Genomic DNA, 27,124 nt, shown 5'->3' on the forward strand with positions numbered 1-27,124 from the left:
CCCCTAAAAGCCCCATTCATGGCCCTTCCCTGCCCACTTTGGGGAGCCCAGAGGAAAACCCTGCTCTGCAGCCAATGGGGGGACACTTCTCCCACCCTCACTGGCCGGGACGACAGCAGTGGACGGCATTCTCTATTGGAGCACTGACTGCCACCGGCCACCTCGCACACGCAGCTATGGCTCAGCCTGAACGTCCTGCTGAGGGTCCTGGCGCCTCAGCCTGGTCTGAGTGCCAGCCCTGCCTTCTCCAGGGGGGCCTGGGGAAGGGCTGCTCAGCTCTCCATGCCTCAGTTTCCTCATCTGTGAAATGGGGATAATAATAGTGCCTCCTTTGTGGGCTTGGGGTGAGGATGAGAAGAGATAAGCATGGCACATGCCTAGACAAGGCCGGTGCTCAACAAAGCTCAGCTGTTCGGCCCCAGGAAGTCCGCTGCCGAATGGAGGTGCTGTGGTTGTCGGCGCGATCACCAGCATCATCGTGGTCCTCGTCCTCATACGTGGGATCCTGGGAGGAGCAGCTGACCCGGGTCAAGGGTCGATCCTGGTTCTGATGATCCCAGGACAGTCTGGTGGGGATGTCTTCATCGGGACTCACCCCCCGTCCTGGGGCTCTGGGCTGTGTAACATGTGGCCCCAGTCTGTGCCTACCTCCCTTGGGTGGCACTGTGGGGTCAGGACGTAGAACGTGTGCTCTGCCTCAGACTGCCTGGACTCCATTTCCAGCCCCACCACTTACCCTCCGTGACCTTGGGCAACTCGCTTCTCCTCTCGAAGCCTGAGCATGTCATCCGCAGAGTAGGGACTGTAATAGTCTCACTTCCCGAGGCTGGCATGAGGATTCCATTAGTCCCTGTGCAAGGTGCTTTGAGTGTTGGGGAGTGTCACCATAAAGACTCCTGTGTCCTTTATTCCTAGAGTTCTAATAACGACACCCGACTCTCACACAGAAGCTTACAAAGAGTCTTTGGATGCAAATACCTTTTCAGTATCTCCATTTTACTGAAGATGCAAGGCTCAGAGAGGTTGATAGGTTGGCCCTGGATCACACAGCAAGGACCTGGCAAGGCTGCAGCCTGAACCCCAGGCCCCTCCCTCAAGTCTTTCACCCTTAGTCCACCTGGCACTCCTGTTCCAATAGAACCCTTTAGCTGTGGCCGCTGGCTTTCATTTTACTTGTCTGTACCAAATACATGAAATGAAGAAATGGACTTTTAAATCCATGTGCAACTGTAAAGAAGAGATGCCTTTTTGAGGCCATGAAGTTGTTGAAGCCGGTGGGGCAGGACTGTGGCCTAGACGTGCGCAAATGACTGACAGCACAACCTCCTTCCCCATCTCTCTTTTTTTTTTTTTTTTTTTTGCTAACAAGATCATGGCCTGTTCATGCTGTACTGTTGAAATATTAAAGGGATTTTTTTTCCCTCCCAAGGTTAACCAAGAAATTCCTCGGAAATTGTATTACCCTCGTTTCCCCTAGCAGAGGAGTTCTGCGGTAATGTCGACCGACTGTTTGTTCTCCATGTATCGTAAACTGTTAGGCGCAATGCCTTCATGTGGTTTCGAGGGCAGCTGGAGGAAACGCTTCCCCGGGCCGCATGGCGGGTGCTGGCGCATGGCAGGTTTCTCTACGGCCGGCTGCTCGTGTGCAGAAGAAAGAGACATGGCAGTGGAGAGTCCTGCAGAGGGCCAGCTCTGTGCTCCCCACGGGGACAGGGCCCCGCTTTCTAAAGAAACACCAGGAGAGAGAGAGCGGGACACAGCACAGGACTCCAGACAGGCATGCCAGGGAGAGCCCTGGGGTTCTCAGGGCTGTCCTAAGACATCAGTGTGGTGCCAGAAATGCAATTGCCAGTGAAACCCAAATCCTCCTCAGGACCCAGCAGCGAGAAGAGTTTCCATGAGAGAGTCACTCAAGAGCTCCTGGGTGACCAGAGGCTCACTGGTCTTTCTTGAGCTGACCCAGTTCTTTGGGTCGATTCAGTCTCACTTCAATCCCTGCCCTGGTCGTTGGGGTGTGGTTTGGAGCCGTTCAAAAGAGTCCTGGAGATCTAAGAGCCATTTTAACATTGCAAAAGTTGGTTGTTCTTTATCCATTAATCAACTGACAGACATTTAGCTTGTTTTCATATCTTGACTCTTGTGAATAATGCTGCAATGACCATGGGAGTGAAAATGTGGTATGTATACACAATGGAATATTACTCAGCCTTAAAAAAGAAGGAAATCCTGGGGCTGGCCCAGTGGCATAGTGGTTAAGTTCATGTGCTCTGCTTCGGTGGCCCAGAGTTTGCAGGACCCCAGCCACAGATCTACACACTGCTCAACAAGCCATGCTGTGGTGGTGTCCCACATACAAAATAGAGGAAGAACAGACAGATGTTAGCTCAGTGATAATCTTCCTCAAGTAAAAAGAGGAAGGTTGGCAACAGATGTTAGCTCAGTGCCAATCTTCCTCACCAAAAAAAAAAAAAGAGGATGATGAAGGAAATCCTGCCATTTATGACAACATGGATGAACCTGGAGGACATTATGCAAAGTGAAATAAGCCAAACGCAGAAAGACAAATAGTGCATGACCTCACTTGTATGTGGAATCTAAAAAAGTCAGACATAGAATCAGAGAGGAGAGTGGTGGTTGCCATGGGTGGGGAGGGGATGGGAAATGGGAGATGTCGGTCAGGGGTACCAAGTTTCAGCTATGCAAGATGAACAAGTCCTGGGGATTTGACGTACGGCATGGTGACGATAGTGAACAGTATTGTATTATATACCTGAGATTTGCTACGAGGGCTGATCTTCAGTGTTCTCACCAGAGAATGAAAGAAAGGAAGGGAGGGGTAACTCTGTGAGGTGAGAGAATGTTAATTCGCTTGATTGGTGATCATTTCCTGGTGTATACATATAGCAAAACATCAAGTGTACACCGTTTGTCAATTACTCCTCACTAAAGCTGAAAAAAGGAAGAAAAGCTGATTATTCTTAGCCACACAGGCCAGCGATGAAAAAGCCCAAGCTGTCTGCAACATGGAGCCCCTCACTCCACCTCAGTGACCACTCATGTACTTACTCCAAGAAGCCCCACCCCGGCCTCTGGTCAGAGGTTCTGCAAATGGCTTTGGCCAACTAAAGTGGGGAGTCAGGACACAACTCGGTGATTGCTGCATAAATGCTACTTTGGGCAGACAGCATCTTTTGGTGTGCTGGAGGTATGGGGGAAATACAACACAGGGGCCCTCGCTGGTGGAAAGGCTGGGAACCGACCGTGGAAGATTGCCAAGACTCGACTTAGAGACGGGCAGCCTGTGACCCTTGAGGAGGCGGGTCTTCTCGGGCTCTGCCAGGCACTGTGTCCCGCAGAAGGGAATAGCCCCAGGCTCCCGGTCACAGGAGGTGGGGACAGGGTGCAGGCCGAGATGCGCAGGTGTGGGGAGCGCTGCAGTCACCTTCCCGGCCTCCCATGGCTTCTGGCTCCTTCCCCTCTGCCTGCGGAGACGCAGCTTCCTTCTGACTTCAGCCGCATGACTCGCCTTTGGGAAAGAGGGGAAGCACACGGAAACTGGGAAAGAAACTGCGAAAGTGCGGTGAAGCAGCTTGGGCGCATGTTTTTCAAATCATCTGCTCTTCCCTCCAAGTAGTTGCTTGCGCGTCTCTCAGGCTGCGGGGCGCCACGGGCCAAGGCCCGGGATTTGAAACCAGCCCCAGAGCAAGTCCCGGAGGGTCCGGTAGGCAGCCACGGTTCCCGGGGGCCCCAGGGCCTGGTTTGGAGGGCGTGGCGTTGCGCCTGCGCCGGCTGCTTTCAGTGCTGCCCTGGTCTGTTTCTTACGGATTCTGCGTCTTAACGCCATGAGACCAATGTTGGATTCTTGCTTTTTTCCAGGCAACCGGTAACCAAAAACACTTTCAGGCAGTACCGAGTACTGGGAAAAGGGGGCTTTGGGGAGGTGAGTGAACATCCACATTTTCAATGGGAAGTTCTGGCCTCTGGCCCCCTTCTCTGTCCCTTCCAGGTTGGCCTAAGGGGTTCTAAGCAGGGATCCCGAGTGAAGGGCTCAGTCGTGCGCCCCCTGGTGGAGAGGGAGGGTGAGGTGCAGGGCCCTGGGGAAGGTCAGGCGTGTCTAAGGTGGGAAGGGAGGGTGTGGAGCCCTGCTGTCTGCGGCAGGGCGGGTGAGATAGCGGTGCCCTTGGAGCCAGCCTCAGGCAGGGCTCAAGCCTCGAGGGGAGAAATGGGCACTCTCGATTGTGTTTGGAGGGAGAAATGAGGGCCCTAAGCGACTTGGCCAGATGATGCTGTTAATATGCACTGTTATCCTTTATCTGATCTCCCCAATACGTGAGGCAAGCCTTGTTATTCCATTTTAGAGATGAGGAAAGCTGAGGTTCAGAATGGTTAGGTGACCCAGCCAGGGCCACACAGCCAATGAGGGGCTGAACTAAGACCAGACCCAAATGCCCTGGTTCCCATTCCTCTGAATTATAAAGTCAGGGATCTTGGGGTCTCCCATCACTGCCCCCAAAATAAGCCTCTCCTACCAGCACCTAGGGCTTGAAAGTGCCCAGTAGTCAATGGCTGCATTGGGTTGGAAGCTTGCGACAGAGAAAATCTAGTTGCCTCTGAGAGAGAGCCGGTACTTTAGGCCTCGGCCAGTCTAAATGTTGGCATAGACGGCTGATCCTGCGCCTGCCAGGGCTACGATTCACCTAAGGGAGGAGGAGGCAGGGCAAGGTGGCGCTGCAGCCAAATCTTGAGGGCAGGGTCCAGGGCAGCGTGTGTCGAAGGCCAGGCGTCATCAGCTCCTGTGGCTGGGAGCACCTATGAGGCCCGGCTCTGGCCCCGTCTGTTCCCAGACCTGGAGACCCAGCATCCTGGCCTTGCAGGAGCTTCGGGCAGACTTTCCTTCACGTGCTGGGCTTCTTTCTTGCATCTCAGGTCTGCGCCTGCCAGGTTCGGGCCACGGGCAAAATGTACGCGTGCAAGCGCTTGGAGAAGAAGAGGATCAAAAAGAGGAAGGGGGAGTCCATGGCCCTCAATGAGAAGCAGATCCTAGAGAAGGTCAACAGTCAGTTTGTGGTGAGTGTCCCGGCCCAGGCACAGGCCACCCTTCTGGTGACCAGGGCCTCTGTCCCTTGGGAAGGGGGTGGTCCTCCAATGTGACAGGTCCTCAGAAAGGCAGCCAGATGCTCCCTCCATCACAAGGCACCTCGTGGTCATTTGTGGCTGACTTTATCCTGTTGTTGGAGCTGGCCTGGCTGCCCTCGGCCAAGTGAGGCCAAGCCTTCTGTTAACTCCTCAGTGGACAAAACAAGCCCACCCTGGGCCCAGCCAAGGAGCTTTGTTTCCACAGCCCCCGGTGGGCTGCTTTCATCACAGTGAGACCTTGGTGTCAGTGGCTTAGAGAGCTCCCTTGTGTTTATATCTGTTTGTTACTCCATCTGGGCTGGGCTCTGCCACAGTGACAAATTATTCCCCAGCTCCCAATAGGTGCAAACAACAAAGGCTGTTCTGCCACTCACATAGAGCCCAGAACGATTGGCCAACCTTCTTCAGCTTACAGCTACACCATCCGCAGTCTGGAAAGTGAGTGCTGGGGGTCTGCACAGGGACCTCCACTGCCTCGGCTGCAGTGACATCCTCACTTCCGCCCACAGTCCATTGGCCAGAACCATTCACTGCAAGGGATGAGCCAGCCACAGGGAGGCAGGGAAATGTGGGTGTTTGGTCAGCTCTAAGTGTCTCTGCCACTGGTTATTATAAAAATTAGTATATGCACAGGTGAAAATCCAACCAGCGCAGACAGGTACAAAATAAAAACAAAAGCCTGCCTGTTTGAGTAACCATTCCAACGTGTTTGATTCATGTACACGCTTTATTACTTTTAGCCAGTGGGATCTTACTACCAGTTGTATGTTGCCATATTTTTCGCCTTAAATTATAGATCTTTTTCTCTATCCAGGCCTAGAGCTGCACCTCTCTTTTAAGCTGTGCTCCATTCCCCTGAAATACAGGGAAGAGATAAACCGTGACCTGTGCAACCAGCCCCCCAGATAGATTGTCCCTGGTTCTTAAGCCGCTGCAAACAAGGCGGCTGTGTCGCTCCTTGGACGTCTTTGGCACAGTTGTGAGCGTGTCTGTAGGGTGTGCTCCTGCTGGGGGAATTGCTGTGTCAGAGGGTGTGTGCATTCCCATTTGGCAGCTGTCCCTAAATGGCTTTCCATGAAGGTCACTCCAATTAAACTTCCACCAGCTGCGTGTGAGGGCAAGAGATGCCGTCAACCTAGTGCTTCCGTCATTCTCCAGGGAGGAGGGGGTTTTATAAGGTGATGCTCAGAGGGAACAGAAGTGTGTGTCTCTGAGTCTCGTCCCAGGCTGCCCCCACTGCCAGCCGCGTGCAGGGTGAAGGTGTGGGCAGTGCAGTGGTGTTGTGTGGAAGGTGGCGGACAGGCTAACACCAGCCATCATTTGGGCCCTAGGCTTCTTTGAGTCCAGAACCTTCCTCTGTGCTGCCAGCCTCCTTTAGGAGGGACCACTGGTCACTACCTCAATGCTGCCCATGGAGCCCTTGTCACTAAAGGAAGGGGCAGTGCTGGTTCTGGTCAGGGTTGGTGATGGTGGGACCTGCTTGGGGAAAAGGGCCATATGCTTGACAAACCAGGGATGGCACACGTTCAAGGGCCTGGACCTTGCTCGACTGTGCCCCGCCCAGTGCCCCCCTGGCAGGGAGTTCCCACAGTGCCCTTCCTCAGCCATCACCTGGGCAGGTGTGGGAGGGAGGGGCAGCAGCAGCAGTTGGCACCGGAGCACAGTCCTCAGAGCTCTCCTACCCTCGGCCGCCGTTCTGTCTCCTGTCCTTGGAAATAGCTCCTGTGGTTCCTGACATTTGCATGCAAGTTTTATGGCCCACCCTGTCCCCAGCCTAGCCCATGGTGGCCAGATTTCATTGGTACCAGCTCCCTAAGTGGAGAAGGACGAGTACCGCCCAGTGGGACCTGCTGAGACCCTGCCCTGCCCCTCTCCCACCGCCGCATGGCCTCCGTCCTTGGCCACTCGGGTGGCTGGTCTCCGCCAGCAGGGACTAGATCCTCTCTGTTGATGGTCCCTTTGACCAGGCACATCCTGCATGCAAGAGGACGCAGTCTTTGCCAAGCTATGTTCCACTTCACGAAACCCCACTGTTGCTGCAGTAGTGAGCCCTGAGCCCCGAGGGCATCTGGACCTTGCTTTTCTTGACTGGCCAACAAGGCCACACGTCGTTTTCACCATCTGATGCACACACACATGCTTTTGTGGTGTGAACACACGGACACCGTCCTGTTGGGACCTCTGAGAGGGCAGGGTCCTGGCGTGTCCTCCCCCCTTGCCTCTTCCCCTGGAACCACTGAACTGGAAGGAGTGAGTCCTTCAGCATCCGAGAGGGGCAGTGGGCAGGGGCCCCTGAGGCCATCTGGGTGCAGGGGTGGCATGAAGGTGCTGCAGCTCCCCCACCCAACCCTCCCGCAGCTTCGAGGACCCTGGGGAGGAAGAGCCGAAGCAGGGGCAGCCGCAGAACCTCACCATGATGCTGTCTCTGCTCCCAGGTCAACCTGGCCTATGCCTACGAGACCAAGGACGCCCTGTGCTTGGTTCTGACCATCATGAACGGGGGCGACCTGAAGTTCCACATCTACAACATGGGTAACCCCGGCTTCGATGAGGAGCGGGCCTTGTTCTACGCGGCAGAGATCCTGTGCGGCTTGGAGGACCTGCACCGCGAGAACACCATCTACAGGTGCGTGGACGGCTGCCCCCTTCCCTGTTGAGGTCTGAGTGTGAGGGGGCCGACCCTGCTACACCCTGGATCTGCGGTCATCCCGCCCCGGGACTCAGGCCTGGTCATCACCCTTGTGGGTGACGGTGCTTGAGTCGGGCAGACTCCCACTCTGGAACCGAGTAAATGAGGTGGGCTGCTTGGGGGGGCCAGGTGTGTGAAGTGATGCTCCCTCAAATTTGATGAGGATGGGCCATGGCCCCTGGTCCCCTCCAACCCAGCACCTTGGGAAGCTCCGTGGAGCCTGGTGGCCGTGATCTGGCCAGGCCTGGGAAGACTTTGGTAGGCCCACCATCACAGCAGACGTCAGAATGGACTCTGTCCGTCCCACAGCGTCCACCTTTCTAGGGCCAGGTGTCCAGGTTCTGGGGGCAGTGGCCTTCAAACTTGCCTCACAACCCTCCTCAAAGAATTTTGAAAGTCTCTGTGCCCTCATACATTCTAAGTGGGCATCTGAAATAGTCCATCACATGTTTAAATAGTGGCTAAGATTGCTATTTTGAAAGTGGAACGGTGACATCACATTTTTAAAGGTAACCAGTGGAATCTAATTGCCGTAGCAAATTGATTTCCACCGTCATCCGTCTAAAAAAATGCGTGAAAACCCTTTAATGGTGAGGAATTTCCTATCATTTTCTTCTCTACTCCCCTCCTCCCCACAGAATGTTATTGTAAGGTAATATAGTTTTTGCCTAAAAGTCTTTCATTGATCAGCATTCGGTGTTAAAATAATTTCTTCTGTTGAGTTGCCATTATAATTATTATTGGTAGACCCAGTTCTGGGCAGGCCCCTGGGGTGCTGACACCCTGGAGCGGGGCACCATACTAATATTCAGGAGGGAGGAGGAGCCTGATTTACTCCTTGAGTTGGGGAAGAGAGCTATTGAGAAAGGGCGGGTGGGAGGGGAGAGCTGAAAGGATGCCAGGACAGGGCACTGTGATGTTAAGGGTCCAGAAATGGGTCCACTGGAACCCGGCAGCCAGCACACCCCTTTGCCCCCTTTGGAGAACTTTGGCCTGGAGCTTCTGGCAGAGAGCATCTTGGGAGCCCAAAAAGGTTTTGAAAACAAGAAGGAATGGTCTTGAGGACATGCCCTGCCCTCCACACTATCTCCCCATTTGCGCTTTTGTTTTCCTTCAAGGGAGAAGATAGAAACATTTCCCTAAGGGTTGAAAAGAGAATTCAGTACTCGATTGCCTTTCATTTAAAAAAAAAAAACCAAACAGGTGGCCCTCCAAGTCCAGCTCCTCTTCTAGGGAGGAGGAGAAACACAGGCCTCTCTGGCCCCAGCTGCTTGCCCTGGCCTCTCGGTGGAGTTGGGTTCTGGCCCACGCCCACTAGCTCTCACCAACCTGGTGGCCCCTGCTTTATTGAGATGAGGGCTCCTGCCCTCATTTGGAGTTGTTAACACAGCAAAAGAGTGCAAATGAAACAGCAACAAAAGTATTTTGTAATAAGTAACTACGTATAAATACCAATTATCCACAGGATTTGGGTACATTAACCACTCCCCATGAGGACAGCTGCCATCAGTTAAATAAACAAAGCCAGTTGTGGAGAGTCAGAGCTTCAGTTCAGATGCTGTGTATTGTTTGCCCGACGGCTTAACTGAGTTGCACACACTATTGTATTGGCTTCTCTTTTACACGTGGAGAAGACCTTTTACTAGTAAAACCACACGCTTCTGCCGCCTCTCTCCCCTGCTGAGAGTGGAGAAGTTCCCTTTCTTGTGAGCATGCTTATGTCATCAAAGAGAGGAGAGACAGGGACAGGAGGAGGTGGCTGCACCTACAGCTGTGCCTTCTGGCTGTGCTTTCTCCCAGGCTGTAGCTCAGCTGGAGTTGGGGAATGTGCCAGGCTTCTGGGGGCCCCATCCCAAAGGCGTCCTTCTCCTGGGGTTGCCATCCTCTCCCCTACCATTCTCTGCCCAAATCTGCAGCTGCTGCTTTGTTCTTAGTAACTTCCCTTTCTTCTTTCCCAGGCCCTCCTCTGCCCTCAGGGCATCCCAGAGCATCCTGAGACCTCAGGGTCTTCCCAGCCCTGGAGGGTTCTGTTACCACATCCTCCAGAAGTATTCTCAGCCCCAGGGGCTGTCAGCATGTGGACAAGTGCCAGGACTAGCCTGGGCCTAACCTCCTTCCCAGTCACCCTCCAGAGTCGGGAAGATGCCTATGGCAAACAGTAGCATTTGTTTTAAATTACTAGGAGAGAAGTTAGCCCAAGATTGTCTTGACCCAGAGAGAGACCAGACAGCCTGAGCCAAGAGACGGGAAGGAAGCACTCAGGCCTGGTTGGCCCAAAGGGGTCATCCCAGATGTCCTTAGGCCCTCGCTGCCCGGAATGCCCACACTCACATGCTCGTAATCTTTCCCTTTCAGAGATTTGAAACCTGAAAACATCCTGCTGGACGATTATGGTAAGTCAGGGAGCAGCCCGGGAGATCCTTTTCCAGCTTTGTAGCCGAGGTGAGCATCGCAACCCACAGGGAGCAGGGGGCCTCCCAGCGGAGACTCTCAGAAGCACCGACCCTGGGCCCGCGGGAGGGCAGTGGGCAGGTAGGGGAGGACCCGCTCCCACTCCTCAGTCCTGGGTACCTGGGAAGGCAGTGGGCATGGATACCGCTCCTGCTTGGTGGAGAAGCAGTGTGGCTCGGTCAAGAGAGAGAGAGAGCACTGAGTGAGGAGTCCAGAATTTCAGATACTGGGCAAATACTTAACTCTCACACAACTTCTCTGCACCTCGTCTTCCTTGTGTGGGAAATGGAAACAGTGGGTCCTGCCCTGCGTGCCTCAGAGGGTAGAGGGTGGTGGCGAGGTTCTGGCAAGGGAGACCGAGGGGAAATTGCTTTGTCAACTACGGCCAGCTGTGGCTGTGTTAGGGGTTGTCATTGGTGCATCACCATTGTTACTTTCCTGTGTGTGTGTGTGCATGTGCGTGTACACACCTGGATGAACAGCTACAGTAACCTTTCACAACTGTGTAGCCTGTCACGCCTGGGAAATGGCTTTCACATCTTTTGCACATCTTTCGTCTGACTAGATCTTCCCTCTTCACTGAGGGGCAGGGCCCACATCCCTGCACCCATTTTACAGATGACAAGATTGAGGCTCAGAGGAGCCAACCCACCAGAGTCACCCAGCAATATCAGTGGGGAGCCGAGGCCAGAAGACAGGTGTCCCCCGCAGCATGCCCCAGACCCCAGGCAGCCGCGGGCAGAGGGCAGGCGGAAGGGGAGGCGGGTCGTTGGTGACCTGGAGAGAGGTTTGAGTGAGATGCTACCAAGTGGAGGGACAGGCAGAGGGCCCAGGGCCCCCCGCCCCTCTCGGACAAGCCCAATGCCCTTGGGGTACCCTGCTGGTCTCAGAATCATGCCCACCGCTGACCTGTGGCCCAACAGCTGGATCTGCGTGCTTTTTTCCCTGGGTCCTGCCTTTGTCGGGGGCTGCTAAGCAGGGGAGTCCATACAGCTTGGCCTGGCGGGGGCCCTGGCATTGGGCCTGGCTGAAGTCCGTACTGTGGGGCCCTGGCGTCCGTAGATGGGGAAGAGGGCAGTGTTCCTTCCTGTGGGGTCAGATGTGGCCGTGTTCCCCAGGGTGGGCCGCCAGGCAGACAACGGTGGGGCACAGCTCTCAGCCTGGTATCTCTTTGGCCTTCATGGGTCAGTCCTGAATGGGCATCCACTTCCATCTTCCAGTCTCTGCAGGGCCCAGATGTCTTCCCTTCTTGTTTCTCCAAAGGGAGAAAATTAACAACCTCCAAAGACCAACAAGGCAGGACAGGGAGCTGCTTCCCAAATTGCTTTGTAATTTTCCCCCATAGGCAAATGGTTGGAAAATGTCAGGAGAATCTCACATTTTTCCCATGAAGCAATCCCAGAATCAGGCCAAGGCGTTTTGAACTTTGTGACTTGGGCTTTCCGAGAAGTTCATTAGGGCATTTTATGAGCAGGTCGGCCATTTTCCAGCCAAATCTGGGCGTCCTTTTGCATCTTTGTGTTTTTCTCCTGCAAAGTAGTGATTTACCCACATCCTCTGACACCTGGACCCTCTCAAGGGTCCACACTCGCCCTGAGATGGCTGGTGGGGATCCCAGTCTTCATGGGACAGAAGAAAATGCAAGGGCCTGCGTGTCTTGCCCAGGGGCATGCAGCAAGTCTCGGCCCTACCCAGGGTGGGCCAAATGTCCAGGCCACTGAACCAGGAACCCGCTGACTCTGCTCTCTCCCCTCAGGCCACATTAGGATCTCAGACCTGGGTCTGGCCGTGAAGATCCCCGAGGGAGACCTGATTCGAGGCCGCGTGGGCACCGTCGGCTACATGGGTGAGTGAGGGTACGGCCCCTCCCCAAGCCCACCCCTCAGAGCCCCTGGGCTCTTTGTGCAACATGCATCAGAAGTGGAGTCACGGCGGGAGGTGGGCGTTCTTAGCCAGGGTGGGGAGCATCGGGGCCCCAGGGAGCGACTTGACTGAAACGAGCTCTCTGCAGCCCCCATCCCCAGTGCCACCTGCGTCTCAAAGCCAAGCCACTCTGGGGGTCAGTGGCCAGAACTGGCAGGCAGTGCTGCTTGTGAGGAGGTGAAATAGGGGTCTGGTGAGTTGGCAGACAGCCTTCAGGGAGACCCCTGAGAGGAGACATGCCATTAGGAAGGGCTCTAAAAGGAGAGGAGCACACCTATGACACAGCATCTGTGTGTCACCAAGCACAATCCTAAGGAGACACCACCTCCCCTGAGGCTCCTCAGAGACCCTGGTCCTTGGGGCTGTGGGGAAGAGAACTGGAGCCACACCCAGTCCCCTGGAACCCTCCTTCTGATCAGGGACATCCCCTGGGCTTCCTCCTGCACACCTCGCACACATGTGCCCACTCACCCCAGGATGCAGGGGCCTCTGGAAAGCTCTAGGGGCCAGGGGTCTTGCTGCCCTCTGCCAGGTGTGTGCCAACAGCACATGCATAGGATTCCTTCCTTTGTCCTTTTCAGAGGGTCCTTTTCAGATTGCACAACATTTGGGAACCCTGGGGTGTGTGTCTGTGTGTATGTCCATGTGAACCCTAATAGACGGATGGATGGATGATAGACAGATTATGGATATAGATAAATGGTTGGTGGATAGATGATTGGTGATAGATGGATGGGTGGATGGGTTGATAGATGGGCAGATGGATAGATAGATCAATGGATGATAGATAGATTGGTCTATCTGTGCGCCTTTGTGTGCATCTGCGTCCGTCCTCTCTTGTGCGGAGTTTTGCACACGTCTGTTTGCATGGCCTGTATTGTGTGCAGACTGGTACATGTGTGGATTCTTTGCCTCTGAATGTTTGTGGCCTGCCTGATGACATGGAACTCTCTGTTGCATTTCTGTGGTGAATCCATAATTCATTTTATCAAAGTAGTAGGCGTGTCATAGTGATGGCTTTGTGAATTCCAGATAAATTTAAAATCATCTTTAATTTGGGTGGACACACCTTCATTCGTTGATAGGAATACGTGTGTAGCACCTACCCTGTGCCAGGTGTCGTACCTGTCATGAGGGACACAGCAGTGAGTAAGGCAACTCACATTCTAGTGGGGGAAACAGCAAGGGAACAGGCCACTTCCATCCACTGTGGTCAAGGTTCTGAAGCCATTGTCAGAGTTCTTCAGGAACACTGAGGGGAGCGATCAGGGCAGGCTCCCTGGAGGAGGTGGCATTTACAACAGCTGAGGGAAAGAGTGTCCCAGCCATGAAGCTCCAGGCCTTCTGTGAGCAATGCCGTCGCTCCTTGGAGCAGGACTCCTGAGGCCCGGGTGGCATGAGTCACAGCCCTGACTCCATGCGCCCAGGCTCTGTCCTGCCACGAGCTGTCTCTCAGCTCCCCTTGCTCTCCTCTTCCACCCCCAGCTCCGGAGGTCCTGAACAACCAGAGGTACGGCCTGAGCCCCGACTACTGGGGTCTGGGCTGCCTCATCTACGAGATGATCGAGGGCCAGTCGCCATTCCGCGGCCGCAAGGAGAAGGTGAAGAGGGAAGAGGTGGACCGCCGCGTCCTGGAGACCGAGGAGGTGTACTCCCGCAAGTTCTCCGACGAGGCCAAGTCCATCTGCAAAATGGTGAGCTCCAGGGGAGCCAGGCCTGCCCAGGCGACTCCCCTGCAGGACAGCAACTGACTCAAGGGAACTGGGTCAGGGCACACAAGGGTGTGCGCGGGGAAGCCACCAAGCCAGAGGAGCAGACGCTCCCGGCTGCTGTGGACCACGGTGGTCTGCAAAGACTTCTGGGAGAAATCCTGGGGTGGCAGGGCAGCCCCCTGACAAGGAACAAGGACTGAGGTGAGCAGTGTGGCACCCTCACATCCGGCACAGGAGGGAAGGAGATGATCCCAGTTGGTGCCCCAGATGTGAAGGGATCGTGGGGCAGCCCCTGCCCCTGGCCTTTGGCCTCCTGCTCCCTCCAGCTCCGGACCCGGGGCGCTGGCTTGAGGCCAGGGGTGAGGCGGTGGGTGGTGAGACTTCAGTCTTTAAACATCTCATAGCAGAGTTTTCCATCCGCTAGATGAATGCTGGTCCCACCAGCTCGCGTCCTGCCTGACAGCATCTGCGAATAGTGAGATTTGACCCATCCCTGGGCAGGGCGCATGTGGGAGTGACCTTCAGACAGGCTGGGTGTGCGGGGCCAGATTGGGGCCTGGAAGCCAGAGGAAGGAGTGACAGGAGCCACCAAGAGTGGAGCTGGGAGAGAGTCCAACCTGGACCCCTCCCTTCCCCTCGGCCCAGATGGGCTCACTCCTGGCCAGGGGCTTTGTGGGGAGATGGCCACTGCCCGCTCCTGTCCACTCTCAGGCTCCTAGATCCCACCCGTGGCTCCTTGGGGCCTCCTCCCCCTGATGCCAGACACAGCTTTGCTCACCCCACCGCAGGCAGCTGCCGCCTGCTGCCAGCCACAGGGCAGCTCCATGCACCTGTGAGCCCACGACTTCCTTCCTCTCCCTGGAGCGCTGCTGCACCTGGAGCAGCAGACGGGAGGCTGGACGTGGGTGGGGGCTGCCCTCCCACCCCGCTCTGAGTCGTGTGCATGAACAACCAGGCTAGAGTGTAAAGAAGAACAGGCCCAGGGAGCTGAGTAAGAGAGCGAAGCTTCTGTTTCCAGAAAACCCGTGTCTGCACTGCTAGGGTCCGGGAACCGTCTGGTGTAGCTCCCCACCCGGGAGGCCCCTCTCCTGGAGCCGTTCAGCTGCTGCTTGACCACTTCCTCTCACCAGCTTCAGTCTGACGTCACAGAGCCATGGGGGGGGCCATATCTGCCATCTGACCACTTCCAAAAGAGGAGAACCACAGATCTGTCATTTACATGTGTGAGAGACACCGCGGGAGGGACAGTGTGCACACTGGCAAACACACCCCCAGCCACATGGCCTGGGGGCCAGCCCACAGCTGAGCACTCGCCCATGTGCCTGCAGCCTCCGTGAAACCCAAGTAGTCACGGCAGCCAGAGTTGGGGTTGGGGGCCAGGAGGAGCAAGGCAGCAAAAGGCAGGTAATGTGGGGTCCTAGGGATGTTTGATAATGAGGGGTGGGGGATCCTTGGTTGTGTCGCAGTGAGGTGTCTATCCAGTGGTGTCAAAGTGGACAAGGGATGGAAGAGGGAGGCGCAAGCATCATCACGTGACCCCGATCAGGGCCAGGGATTCAGAGAAGTAGGTTGTGAGAGACCCCAATAGGGACATGGGACGTGCTGAGAGGACAGAGAGGCAGAAAGGGCCCCCTCCCTGCCCGCAGAGACCCGATTTGTCATCCGACTCTGGGGTGCCAGGACTGGGGCACTGCTGTCTCTCTGCTGCCCCCTGGTGGCCACCAAGGGAAAGGCGGTGGCCCAGCCTAGGACTCCAGGTGGACCTGGGCCCCTTGGCGCTAAGTGTCAAACCAACGTCCCCTAATCTTTATTCGCTGGAAGAATCCCCGGGATCCTCTAGCCTTGCTCCATCTTCTTACAAATGACCCTGGGGTCTTGGGATTCTGGTCTTGGGCTTCCTTTGTGCCCTTAACCACAGCCCGTCTGGTTTTGCAGCCAGGCTTCCCCTTTCCCCTCCAGTGGACGCCAGCTCAGGACCCTGTAGGGCTTGACCGTAAGGAGACCATGGAGGCCCAGGCCCCACCGGGTAGTTTCTCTGCTCCGGCAGCCCCAGCTCTGCCTGCCAGAGAAGGAGGTCCACAAACAGCAAGGAAGCCAGTCCCTGGACTTCAGATGCCGTCCCCCATTCCATCTTGGCAGCCATGAGACCCTCCTCACTGCCCCTGGGGTCCAGAAATTTGTTCATCTCACTGCCTTGTTCCCTGTGTCCAGTCCCTAGGCCCAGAGCTCAGCCCCACCTTCCGTAGGCCCCTGCTGAGTCCTAGAACTGGTCTTTCCCCACGCCCTGCAGCTTCCTCCCTCTGGCCCTGCAGCCATCTCAGCCTTGCTCGTTCTTGCAGCCCATCTCTAGTCTTCCTCCTCCAGGAAGCCTGCTCTGCCTGCCTCCCTTGCCCACCTCACACCGTCTCTCCCTCTCGCTTCTCCTGATGTACACTGACATCATGGTTCAAACTTTTTACCTGATACGCAGGTGGCGAACAGGCCACGTTGTAGGTGGGTGTTTAGTTTTGCCTGCACAGTGTTTTAGAAACAGATGGATGGTGGGCTAATTGCCACGATTTAAAATTGGGGAGATTTCACATAAACACCTGGATTTTATGTCTTCTCTTGAAAAGAGCAGAAGCCCTGGGCACTGACTGACATTCCTGCCTGTCAGGAGCTGATGGGCAGCCAGGCATGGCCCGCCCAACCCTCCCCTTGCCTTTACCGCCCTCATTTGTGTCATCTGTCTGGCCAGCCCTGCAGGCTCTGGGGTCTGCAGCCGGGAGGTCCAGCCCCTGAATGAGGAGTCCTGCTTCTTTGGGATTTCTCAGAACAGGCAGGAGCCCAGGCCCAGCAGAGCCTGGTTCCTGAAGCCTTTGTGGAAAGGCAAAGTCCCTGGAGAAGAGAAGTGGAGGCCCTGAGCCACCAGCCCATGGGCAGAACACCTGGGTGGTCGGTGGACCAGGAGATGACACCATAAGGGACCCTCTCGTGGCTTAGTCCTCTCCAGGCTGACCTGGTGCTTGCCCTGCTGCCACCTGTGATTCCTTTGTTTGAGGGGGCTTGGGGCTCAGTCCCTGTGAGCCTCTCCCTCCAGACCATGAGCCCCAGGAGGCCCACCTGCCTGCCGGCTCTCCATTGCACCCCCCGCCCACTCGGGCCAGCCAGAAATGCATATAAAGGAACGTGAGCAGAGGGCACCAGGGTATTGGGGAAAGAAGGGGTGGACTCCCTTGGAGGTGCAGGCCACCCATCCTGATTTCAATCTCAAAGCAAACAGTAAATTCCAACTGTGTACATGGTGCAGTGCTCCGTGGGCAGGGAGAAGAGAGAAGCACAAGGCAGGGACGCTGGGACTGCGGGGAGGGGTCGAGGCTGAGGTTGGTGGGTCATCTGGTGGCCCTCCCCCGTGGTCTCCCCCTCCTGCCCTCCTGACCTTTGTTCACACCTTCCTTCCCTCTGGCCTGGCTGTCTGCTCCCATTCCGGTGAGGACACTCCTACCCCGACCATCCCTGGCTCCCCACTACCCTGTCCCCCTACTGGACATGGCCATCAGGACCCTCCATCACCTCTCCCTGACCAGTCCCCTTCACCCTGACTGGCCCCTACACGCTCATCCTTCACTGAAACTCAGACAGGTGTTGCCCAAGCCACTCTGCAGGTTCCGACCACCCTGCTCTTGCTGGCACAGGTCCCTCCACCTGGTGCCGAACCCACGAACCCGGGCCCCCAAAGTGGAGCCCGCAGAACGTTAACTACTGGGCTACTGGGCCGACCCCTCCACCTCCCCGATCTTTCAGAAGCCTGTCTCAAATGCCCCTTCCCCAGGAAGTTCCCCGACCCCCCAGCTGGCAGCCGGTTCCTATCCCTTTGCCACCATGGTGTCGTGTCTGTAACTGCCTTGGCGAGTGCTCTGAACGTGATTCCTCTTGGCACTATGGTTGCACCTAGTAGGTCCTAGTGTGCTTGTGAGTTGAGTAACTGATGGAGAGGCCTCCAGGCGTGCGCCCTCCCCTCTGCAGCTCTCCTGGAGCACAAGAGGTAACTCTGATTCGGCAAACGTTGCTGGTGCCCAGGATGCCCCAGGGAGAAACAGACAGGATCCCTGCCCTCCCAAGGCTGCAGGTGTCTGGGCACACGGTGACTGCGGGACCACAGAGCTCGCAGCGGCTCGGGCGGCAACCCTGAAACCAGGCCTGAGCAGGGTCAGGCAGTGTCCGCTGGGTACCTGGGGGGTGGCACAGGCACTGCAGAGGCTGGAAGAGGGACGTCTGGGGCGGCTCAGGGACACACGTGTGACAGGGAGGTGATTGCAGGTTCTCCGAGGCCCCTCTGCCCCTCGGGCCTTTGGGCAGAAGGAGAGGCCCACCAGGCATGGCCTCATGGGGCTCTCTCTTGTCACAGCTGCTCACCAAAGATGCAAAACAGAGGCTGGGCTGCCAGGAGGAGGGGGCCGCGGAGGTTAAGAGGCACCCCTTCTTCAGGAACATGAATTTCAAGCGCTTAGAAGCCGGGATGTTGGATCCTCCCTTTGTTCCAGACGTGAGTAGCCTCGCCCAGCGCGGATTGAGCCTGTGGTCTCATTCTCAGCCTTTGACTTAGTCCAGTGTCCGTCCTGGGCCCTGGGGCATGCGCTGACGAGACTGTGGGCAGGAGGCAGCCCCTCCCCTCCGGGAACAGACACATTGCCAGGTCTGGGGGTCCCTCTGCTCTCATCCTGGAGTCACCTCCTCTCTGAAGCCCTCATCTCCAGAGCTTCAGGCACCCGGAGCCCATAGGAGGCCTCCCCCACTGACCTTGAACTCCTGGAGGGCGGGGCCGGGCCAGGTTCATCTCTGAGTCCTGGCACAGAGCAGCCCCCAGTGCGCATTTGATGGACGAGTGAGATAAAAGTTATCCCCACCTTAACAACAGCAGCTTGTGGTTATGGCGCCGAGCGCTTGTGACAACCCCGGGCCAGGCGCCTCTGTTATCCCCGCTTTCTAGGTGAGGAAACTGAGGCCTACAGGGGATATGTGACTTTCCCAAAGTTCCTAAGCCCCACCGCTGGGACCACAGCCCAGGCCTCTCCAGCTGCACCCGCCCCCCACCACTGCCCTGTCACGTGACAGGGACCCGCTGAGCGCCTCCTGGGACACCCCCGAGGCACTGTCCTTGGCATGCCCTTGCTCTGGCCATGGTACCCAGCATTTGTTCTGTGGAGAAGTGGACCAGAGGCCACAGAGCGTGGCCCCAAAACAGCCCTCGTTCTGACAGAGACGAGTTTGGAAACATTTCCACCATCCTGATCGTGTGGGCTTTAGGGAAACAAAGAATATCTGACTGTGGAGGGAGCTTAGGGACAAGTCTTCTGTCCCCCTGCCTCAGCACAGCCTGAAGGAGATGCGGGGTGACCTGCGGGATGTGTGAGGGAGTGACGGCAGGAAGAAGCCCTGGACTCCCGAGCTCTCGTTCCGCCCCGCCGGGGTCCCCTGGCACCTCTGAGAGAGGGCAGCACAGCTTCCCAGGGGAGGGGGGTGGCCTCGGGAAGACGGCCCGTCTGCTCCGCCATCAAAACCCCAAGGCCTGACTGGGGGACACACGAGTGGGCAGGGCCCCGTGCGACCGAGCGCTCTGCCTCCCTCAGCCCCGAGCCGTGTACTGCAAGGACGTGCTGGACATCGAGCAGTTCTCCACCGTGAAGGGCGTCAACCTGGACCACACGGATGACGACTTCTACTCCAAGTTCTCCACGGGCTCCGTGTCCATCCCGTGGCAGAGCGAGGTGAGCGGGGCGGGGTCGTCGGCTTCACCCTGAAGAGGGGAGTGACGAGGACAGAGGAGGCACTGCTGGGTCAGGCGCCCCTGGGGCCTGGCCTGGGGCCTGGCATGATGTGGGCTGAGAAGGAGTAAGAGGCGAGACAGACACCACCCGTCTAGATGACTGTGAGAAGTTTGGCTGGGGAAGGAGAGGAAAACGGGGCGGTGGCTGGAGGCACAGTGGAGATGAGTTGCGCAAGGTGGAGCTGGTTCAAATGAGATGGAAATGATCGGGGTGGGGCTGAAGCCCTGAAAAGAGGGAGGGTCTGAGCATGTGGGGTGACCTGGGCTTCAATGAGGTGAAGGAGGAGATGGCGTATCGGTTTGGTGGCTGGAAGATGAGCACAGCCCCAGGACAGTTTCTGTTTTCTCAATGAGGGCGGCATGCAGGGCCACCAGGAGAGGCAGCGGGCAAGCGGGGAGCTGGCTGGATCACAGCCCCAGTAAGACGGCACCCTCCTACCAGGGTGGAGGACCTGGTAGGACCAGGTTCAGGGGACGGCGTCTGTCCAAGGCTCCGCCGCTGGGATTCCTCTCCACCCAAGATGACGGATGTAACCCCTCATGCCGCATGTCATTTTGCACCACTTTTGCAGATGATAGAAACAGAATGCTTTAAGGAGCTGAACGTGTTTGGACCTAATGGTACCCTCTCACCGGACCTGAACAGAAGTCACCCTCCAGAACCGCCAAAGAAAGGGCTGCTCCAGAGAATCTTCAAGCGTCAGGTGAGAGACCCCCCTCCCGACGCCCAGCTGTCCTGGCTCAGCTCTGGACCCCTGGGCCCAGGCACTTCCACGCGATGGAGACCAGAGCTGCGGAGTTCTATCTCCTTGTGGGGCTCTGGAGACTGGGGTCAGCAGTGGCCTGGAAGGGACAAGCAGCCTGTGAGAAGGCCCCTGAAGCCTACTGGCTGATGGGATCCCTAGGGCAGAAGGGCAGGACCAGCCCAAAGTCCACCCTTCATCAGAGTTTCTCAGCCTCGGCACTGGTGAGGTTTGGGTTAACGCTTTGTCGCGAGGGCTGTCCTGTGCGTTGGGCCGTATTTAGCGGCCTCCTTGGCCTCCACCCACTAGATGCCAGTGGCACCCCATTCCCTACCCCGCTCCCATGGTGCCAACCAAAAATGTCTCCAGACATTGCCCAGTGTCCTCTGGGGGTAAAATGCCCCTGGCTGAGAACCACTGCCCTGCGTGGCCATTATAAAGACTAAAGTTATGTAGGTAAAGATTTAACATAATGCAGAACAGGGGACTGTTGGAGAGGTGATCCCCACAGAACCTCATGGCTCCTGGGCTGGGTTGCTGCCGTGCCCTCCAGCTGGCAGCCAGAGGAGACTGTACCCCTTGGGAAAAGATGCTCTTCCCTGGATCAAGGATTGGCATGGACCAAATGGAAGAAATGTCCTGGGACGGGCCTGGCAGGCCTGGGAGAGTGAGGCCACCAGGGCCCCCACCTCAAACCACAACTATGAAGGTGACCACAAAGTGCCTCCTCTTGGCCTGGCCCTTCAAGAAGCCATGGCCCCACTGCCCCCATCCTGGAGCCTGGGAGGCCGCTATTCCTCATGTTCCCCCGCCCCAGGGAGCAGCCCCTCTCAGGACGATGAAGAGGACACCGCAGGTGCAGCTCAGGTCCCCAGACCCCAGGAACCCCAGCTCCCTCCCCCTTTGGTGACAGGGGTGAGGTGGCTGTTCATGGTGCTCCGCTGTGGACCAGGCCCTGTGCTGGGCACTTTTTGAAGGCGTCTCTTACTTAATCTCCACAAAACCCTGGGCCTTCACTCAACAATTCATTCATTCAACCAATATGTATTGGGTGCCTACTGTGTGCTGGGCTGTTATCTAAGGACTTGAGATGCATCAGCAGGCAAGACTGAGATCCTTCCTGGGCGTCCTAGTGAGGTGTGAGCCCAGGGTGGGCTACCATTACCCCATTTCACAGATGAGGAAACTGAGGCTGGGCAGGATCGGAGATAGCAGGGCAGGGAGCACAGATCAGGCACATGGAGAGAAAATGCAGACTGAGGCTTTGTTGTTGTATTTTGGCCATTTTTCTAAACGTTTGCCGTTTTATCTAAAAACTTCATGTGAGTTTCACATCCTCGTCCGTAATCTACTCATGTTTGTATACTATAGAAATATCATTTTCAAATGCTTCCATCAAGTAAAATTGAAGTTCCAGAAAGAAATGACCTCCCCCTCCCCATATGTGGCCCAGCCCCAGGACGGCCCCAGGTCCTGGGATGAGCACTTGCTGTGGAGGCTCACGGACCCGGGTTCAGATCCGGCCCTGACCCCTGTTTGGGTGGCAGTTTACTGAACCTCTCCCAGCCTCCATTTGCCCCTCCGAAGGATCGGGTGCCTGGAGCCGGGAAGAGGACTGAGGGAGGTATAGGACGGTGGCCTTCAGCACAGCGCCCGGTGCCACCGCCACCGAGGGAGCAGATGCTCCAGGTGTCTCTCCTTCTCCTCCCTGCAAGGTGAAGGGCCTATGCCCACGGGGATATCAGGGAGTGTCAGGAGTACTGAGAACAAGCCCCTGGTAGAGCCCTTTGCACACACAGCCTCGTTTCATTCTCCCCAGTGCCTGTGCAGAAGCGGCTCCTATCCCACGTTACAGGTGAGGCAACCAGGGGCTTCCGTAGCTTGCCCAAGGTCACTCAGCTAGGAAGTGGCAGACTTAGGATTCGAACCCAGGCAGTCTAACTCCGAGCCTGCAGACTTAACCAATATAGGTATTGTAGGAGGGGCCACTTCTTCCTTGCCTTGGGGTTCTTTTAATTTCATAGCTCTTCCCAGGCACCAGGTAAAGCTCTCGGCCCCAGGAGGTGCCTCTGGACCTGGGTCTGCAGGGGCAGAAGGCCAAGGTCAGCAGAAAGGAAGAGGAGGCGCTGGGAAGCAGCCCCTGACCAATGGCTTTCAGACTTTCAGACTCAGGGGCCCCTGTGATGTGTGGGCCCCCGGGCTTGCCTCCGCGAGGACTGACTTGCTTTCTCTCTCGATCTCTCTCTCCTCCCTGCTCATTCCCTCTCAGCATCAGAACAATTCCAAGACTTCGCCCAATTCCAAGACGAGTTTTAACCACCACATAAATTCAAACCATGTCAGTTCAAACTCCACCGGAAGCAGCTAGTTGCGGCTCTGGCCTTGACATCCATGGTGGGACCAGCCCAGACCCTTCTCGTTAGAAGCGGAACTTGGGAGCGGTGGGGTTTCGCTCCAGCTGGAAGCACGGGAGCCTCCAGGAGCCGGGGAAGGAGGCCATTGACCCCCTCGACGCAGAGCCTCTGGTTTCCCCAGAGCTTTCCACTCAGGTCTGTTTCCAGAGGCGGCCCTCAAGCCAGGGTGGATCGGATTGGTCTCTGCCGAACATTGCAATAGGAATCCAATCGGATGCCACAACTTGCACGTATTTTAATAGCGTCATAACTAGAACTGAATTTTGTCTTTATTATTTTTAAAGAAAAGTTTTGTAAATTTCTCTATTGTCTCAGTTTACATTTTGTATATTTGTATTTAAATGAGAGTCAGACTTCGAGGGTGTATATTTTCTGTGCAGCCACTGTTAAGCCATGTGTTGTAGACATTTTAGAGGGGGAGGGGGGATTTACAAAAAAAAAATGTGACTCAAGACTTCCAGAGCCTCAAATGAGAAAATGTTTTTATTAAATGTAGAAAATGATTCACGTTTCACCTGGAAAGGATTGGTCGTATCCATCTTTATAACCTTTCCCCCGCACTGGTATCACCATGCTATTGGCTTGTAACAACCTGAATTAGATGCTGAAAGACACGTCTGGGACTTCCCCCCCAGCCACAACGTCCTCTGTTGGGGTCCAGGGAGTCGGCTGGGCTGGCTCTGTTGAGATGTGCACTTTTCCTTTAGGGCACACAATGCCATTGAGCCTTTGGCCTCAGCCTCCTCTTCTTTCTGGAAGGTGGCCCATATGTGGAGCTGGCCGTCTTCAGCTCAGTGGTCTCTGGGCCTCTTTCTTTCTGAACACGTTCTGACTGCTAAAGCCAGTATATTTCCAAGAGGCTCATGCTTGGGGATTTTCTTTTATTCTATTTTTAAGAGCAGCATAGTGATGATAAGGACTAGTCATGGAACCTCAATTGTCCTTATGGCCCATGGAAGCTTCAGTGAGTGGGGGTCAGTGGACCCCATCCTGAACGAGTCTGGAGCGGGGGAGCCATGGCATGCCTGGGGACTCCCAGCACATTCCTTAAGTGTTTCCAGGGTCACAGGCTCTTGAGAGCTTCACGGGACCCCGAAGATTCGCTGGCCCGGGTGGCACGGGTGGGGTTGGCTCTCTAAGCAAATGGGATGCTTGAGGAGAGCCACGCCACCAAAGAAGCTCAGGACAAGCGCACTGTCACTTCCTAGGAGAGGTGGGGCAAAGATGAGCTCTAATTTGGCATCTCAAAATTTTAGGCACAAGTAGCCCCAGGAAGACTTGGTGGCTTTGCCAGACCAGCGGCCTCCGAAGTCAGTACCTGGGCCTTTGGAGCATGGCCATCCAGTCCCAGGGCCAACTGGCTTCCTGCTGCCGCCTCCATGAGGTGACAAGGAGCAAATCGGCCCTTGCGTCCCCTTCAGGGCGGGGTGAGCAGTTGACCTCTGCTCCCCCTCTTGCCTGAGTCCCTGGCGACTGAGTTGGCCTCAGTCAGACCTGGTCTCAGCCACCTGGCAACTGTCGGGGTGTCTCCAGTGTGGGCCCTGCACCACCTGCATCCTGTTAAAATGCAGATTTCTGGGCTCCACCCCCAAGCCCCTGGAATGGCATTCTCTGGGCGGGGGCCCAGAAAACTGCCTCTTTAGAAAGCCCCCCATATCATTCTGATGCACCTATAGTGTGAGAGCACTGCCTTAGGCATCGGGGGGCTTCCGATGGGGCCATCTGGAGGTGACCCAGGCAGCTCTGGGGACAAGCCCTTAGGGAGGAGAGAGTAGTGAGCATGTCAACCTCATGTCCTGATTTCCATACCCTTTCCCCAAACTTCGCCAGCGGGTCCCGGGGCCTGCTGCCAGAAAAGGGCCCTGACCTTCGGGGCTGATCATTTGAGGTCATTTTGCAAACAAACGGGGGAGAAGAAACATCGGGCTTCCCTCAGATCCTTCAGTGCGCAGTAGGATCTTCTTCAAGACCAGCTCTTGTCTCACAAGGCTGCTTCCGTTACCTTTCTTGGGCCAAATACAAAAAAATACAAACAGCCATATTCAGTTCTTGCCAAGGAAGTGGAAAGCTCTTTGACCAGTATTTTAAGGTCCCCAAGCTCTTGCTGACTCTCCTCTCTTAATAAAAAGGACAGTCATCTTCCTGGGACAGTCACCAACCCAAGCCACCACCCTCCTGTCCAGAAGTTTCCTCCATTTGACCCAATTCACAGCAACTCAGCCTTCACCAAGGGAACTCATGTGGAGAAGTAACCTCTTTATGCCTCAAAGCCACGCACTGTCCATTTGCAGTGCAGCGTCCTCAAGGAGCGAGAAAGAAAACAGACATCAGCTCAGTGTGTGTCTGCATCGTGAGAGCGCAAATGATGCTAAAGCACAGGTCTTGGGTGTGACTCTTAAAATAACTGACGTCTTCCTTCACATTCGCCGCCTGTCGCCTGTGAGTGCCCATGGGCTGTGGGGTCAGTCACTGGCCCTTTCAGTCCTGCACTTCCTTTTGGCCCATTGATTTGTACAAGAGAAGGGAAGCCTTTCTTTAGAACAGTGCCTGAAAATCAGCGCCCCCTACTGAGTTCCTGAGTCATGGTGGGTCCTGTCCCCACCCCTCACCCCCAGCAGCTGCTTCTACTCCCATTTGTTTTCCATAGCTGCATTTTTTTTTCAGAGATTGGCCCTGAGCTAACATCTGTTGACAATCTTTCTTTTCTTCTTCTTTTCCCCAAATCCCCCCAGTACATAGCTGTACATTCTAGTTGTAGGTCCTTCCAGTTGTGCTGTGTGGGACGCCGCCTCAGCATGGCCTGATGAGCGGTGCCATGTCCGTGCCCAGGATCCAAACCGGCGAAACCCTAGGCCTTTGAAGCTGAACGTGAGAACTCAACCACTCAGCCACGGGCCGGCCCCTATAGCTGCATTTTTTAAAACATATTTTTAAATTTAAAAAAAACCTTCCCACCCATCCACCTGTCCAGGATGAGGCATATTTGGACAATGAGTAGATTTGTCTCTTTTTACTGCATTTGAGCTCTTCACACAAGAGCCTTTCTTTCTCCAAGCGTGGCATTTTTCTCACCAGACGGTTGCTGACTTTGTGCCTTTGAGATGAGACGCAGGGTCTTGCAGAAGCGTCTCTGCTTCCACTTTTCAGGAGACAGGCTGCTGTTCCCACTGGGACAGGGGTGGTCTGTGCCGTGATCACCATGACAAGTGTTTATCAAGCCCCCTCGGGGGCTCCCGTAACATCACCCATGCTGTCACGAAGATCTGATCCCCACCTTCACAGAGGATGGCACCACATCTCTCATCAGCTCGTTCCCTACTCTTGCTAGGCCAGTAATATCCCTTTTTAAACCACGAGGCTTCAAGAGCTGCTCGCTGGCACGGTCGCTAAGGATTGCTATGTCTTGAGCAGCTCCAGGAGGGTTTTTTTGTTTCCTGAAATGCACTGCTCTTAGCCAGGGGGACACTCAGTCCTCGCGGGGCTGGCAGAGGGAGGTCATACTGCACAGAAGAAAGCAGCGTGGCCTTGGTTATACACACACCTGACAGCCCGCTGGGACACATGTCGGTGGGTGAGTTCTGGGGACACGCATGTGGCCACTGCCTTGGCATTGAAGGCACAAGTAGGATGCGGCCACCTGCCCTTGAGCCTAGCAAGCCCTGATGATGCTGGAGACCTGCCCTCTGAGAAGCAGGGGGGCTCTGTGCCTCTCCCGGGAGCCCCACGCACCGTGGAAGCCATGTTTATTCTTCCACACCCTGTCCTTTCCCGAAAGGCTTGGGTCATTGGCTCGTTTCCCACCAACTTTCTCAAATGAGCCGCTGCCCGGACCTCAGTCCGGAGGGAGCGCCGTGGCCTCCTTGAGCCTGGCATCCCAGGCCTTGCTGAAGGGCACAGTTGCCTCGTGGACCACTTGAATTCTCCCAAGATGAAGAGGAAACGCCGTGGGGGTGACATCCAGCTCTCCTCTTGGGCTGTGGGGTGCTCACCTACCCGTGGGAGCACCTGTGCCCTTCCGAGGGCCACCTCCTCCTGCTGTCACCTGCTCTCATAACCTCCCTCTCTGAGATGAGACCTCCTAGCCTTTGTTGTGGAAAGAGAATGAATGTGAGATCTTTGTGCGTTTTGAAGCGACAAAGCTGTGAGTCATGAACAGCAGAAAGCTCCCTTCTTTCTCCCCACAACAGACCACGATGGCGAGGCCTCGTCCCCGAGGCCTCTTCCCCTCCTGCTTTCACGGCCGCCCAGCC

The 27,124-nt window shown here is 55.9% G+C and overlaps 1 protein-coding gene across 1 annotated transcript in view; it reads left to right on the top strand.

The window, feature by feature from the left end:
- The window catches only part of GRK5 (G protein-coupled receptor kinase 5), a 214,377-nt gene extending 190,981 nt beyond the window's left edge, over positions 1-23,396 (top strand). Inside the window, exons 7-16 of the mRNA XM_046654156.1 lie at positions 3,877-3,940; positions 4,927-5,067; positions 7,572-7,762; positions 10,181-10,218; positions 12,033-12,122; positions 13,685-13,893; positions 18,299-18,436; positions 19,521-19,658; positions 20,290-20,421; positions 22,730-23,396. Coding sequence (XP_046510112.1) covers positions 3,877-3,940; positions 4,927-5,067; positions 7,572-7,762; positions 10,181-10,218; positions 12,033-12,122; positions 13,685-13,893; positions 18,299-18,436; positions 19,521-19,658; positions 20,290-20,421; positions 22,730-22,828 — 1,240 coding nt within the window. The 3' untranslated portion in view covers positions 22,829-23,396. The remainder of the gene's footprint in view (positions 1-3,876; positions 3,941-4,926; positions 5,068-7,571; positions 7,763-10,180; positions 10,219-12,032; positions 12,123-13,684; positions 13,894-18,298; positions 18,437-19,520; positions 19,659-20,289; positions 20,422-22,729) is intronic.
- The last annotated feature ends 3,728 nt before the right edge of the window (positions 23,397-27,124 follow it).

The sequence above is a fragment of the Equus quagga genome, chromosome 2, assembly GCF_021613505.1.
Source record: "Equus quagga isolate Etosha38 chromosome 2, UCLA_HA_Equagga_1.0, whole genome shotgun sequence".
In the NCBI taxonomy this organism is placed as follows: domain Eukaryota; kingdom Metazoa; phylum Chordata; class Mammalia; order Perissodactyla; family Equidae; genus Equus; species Equus quagga.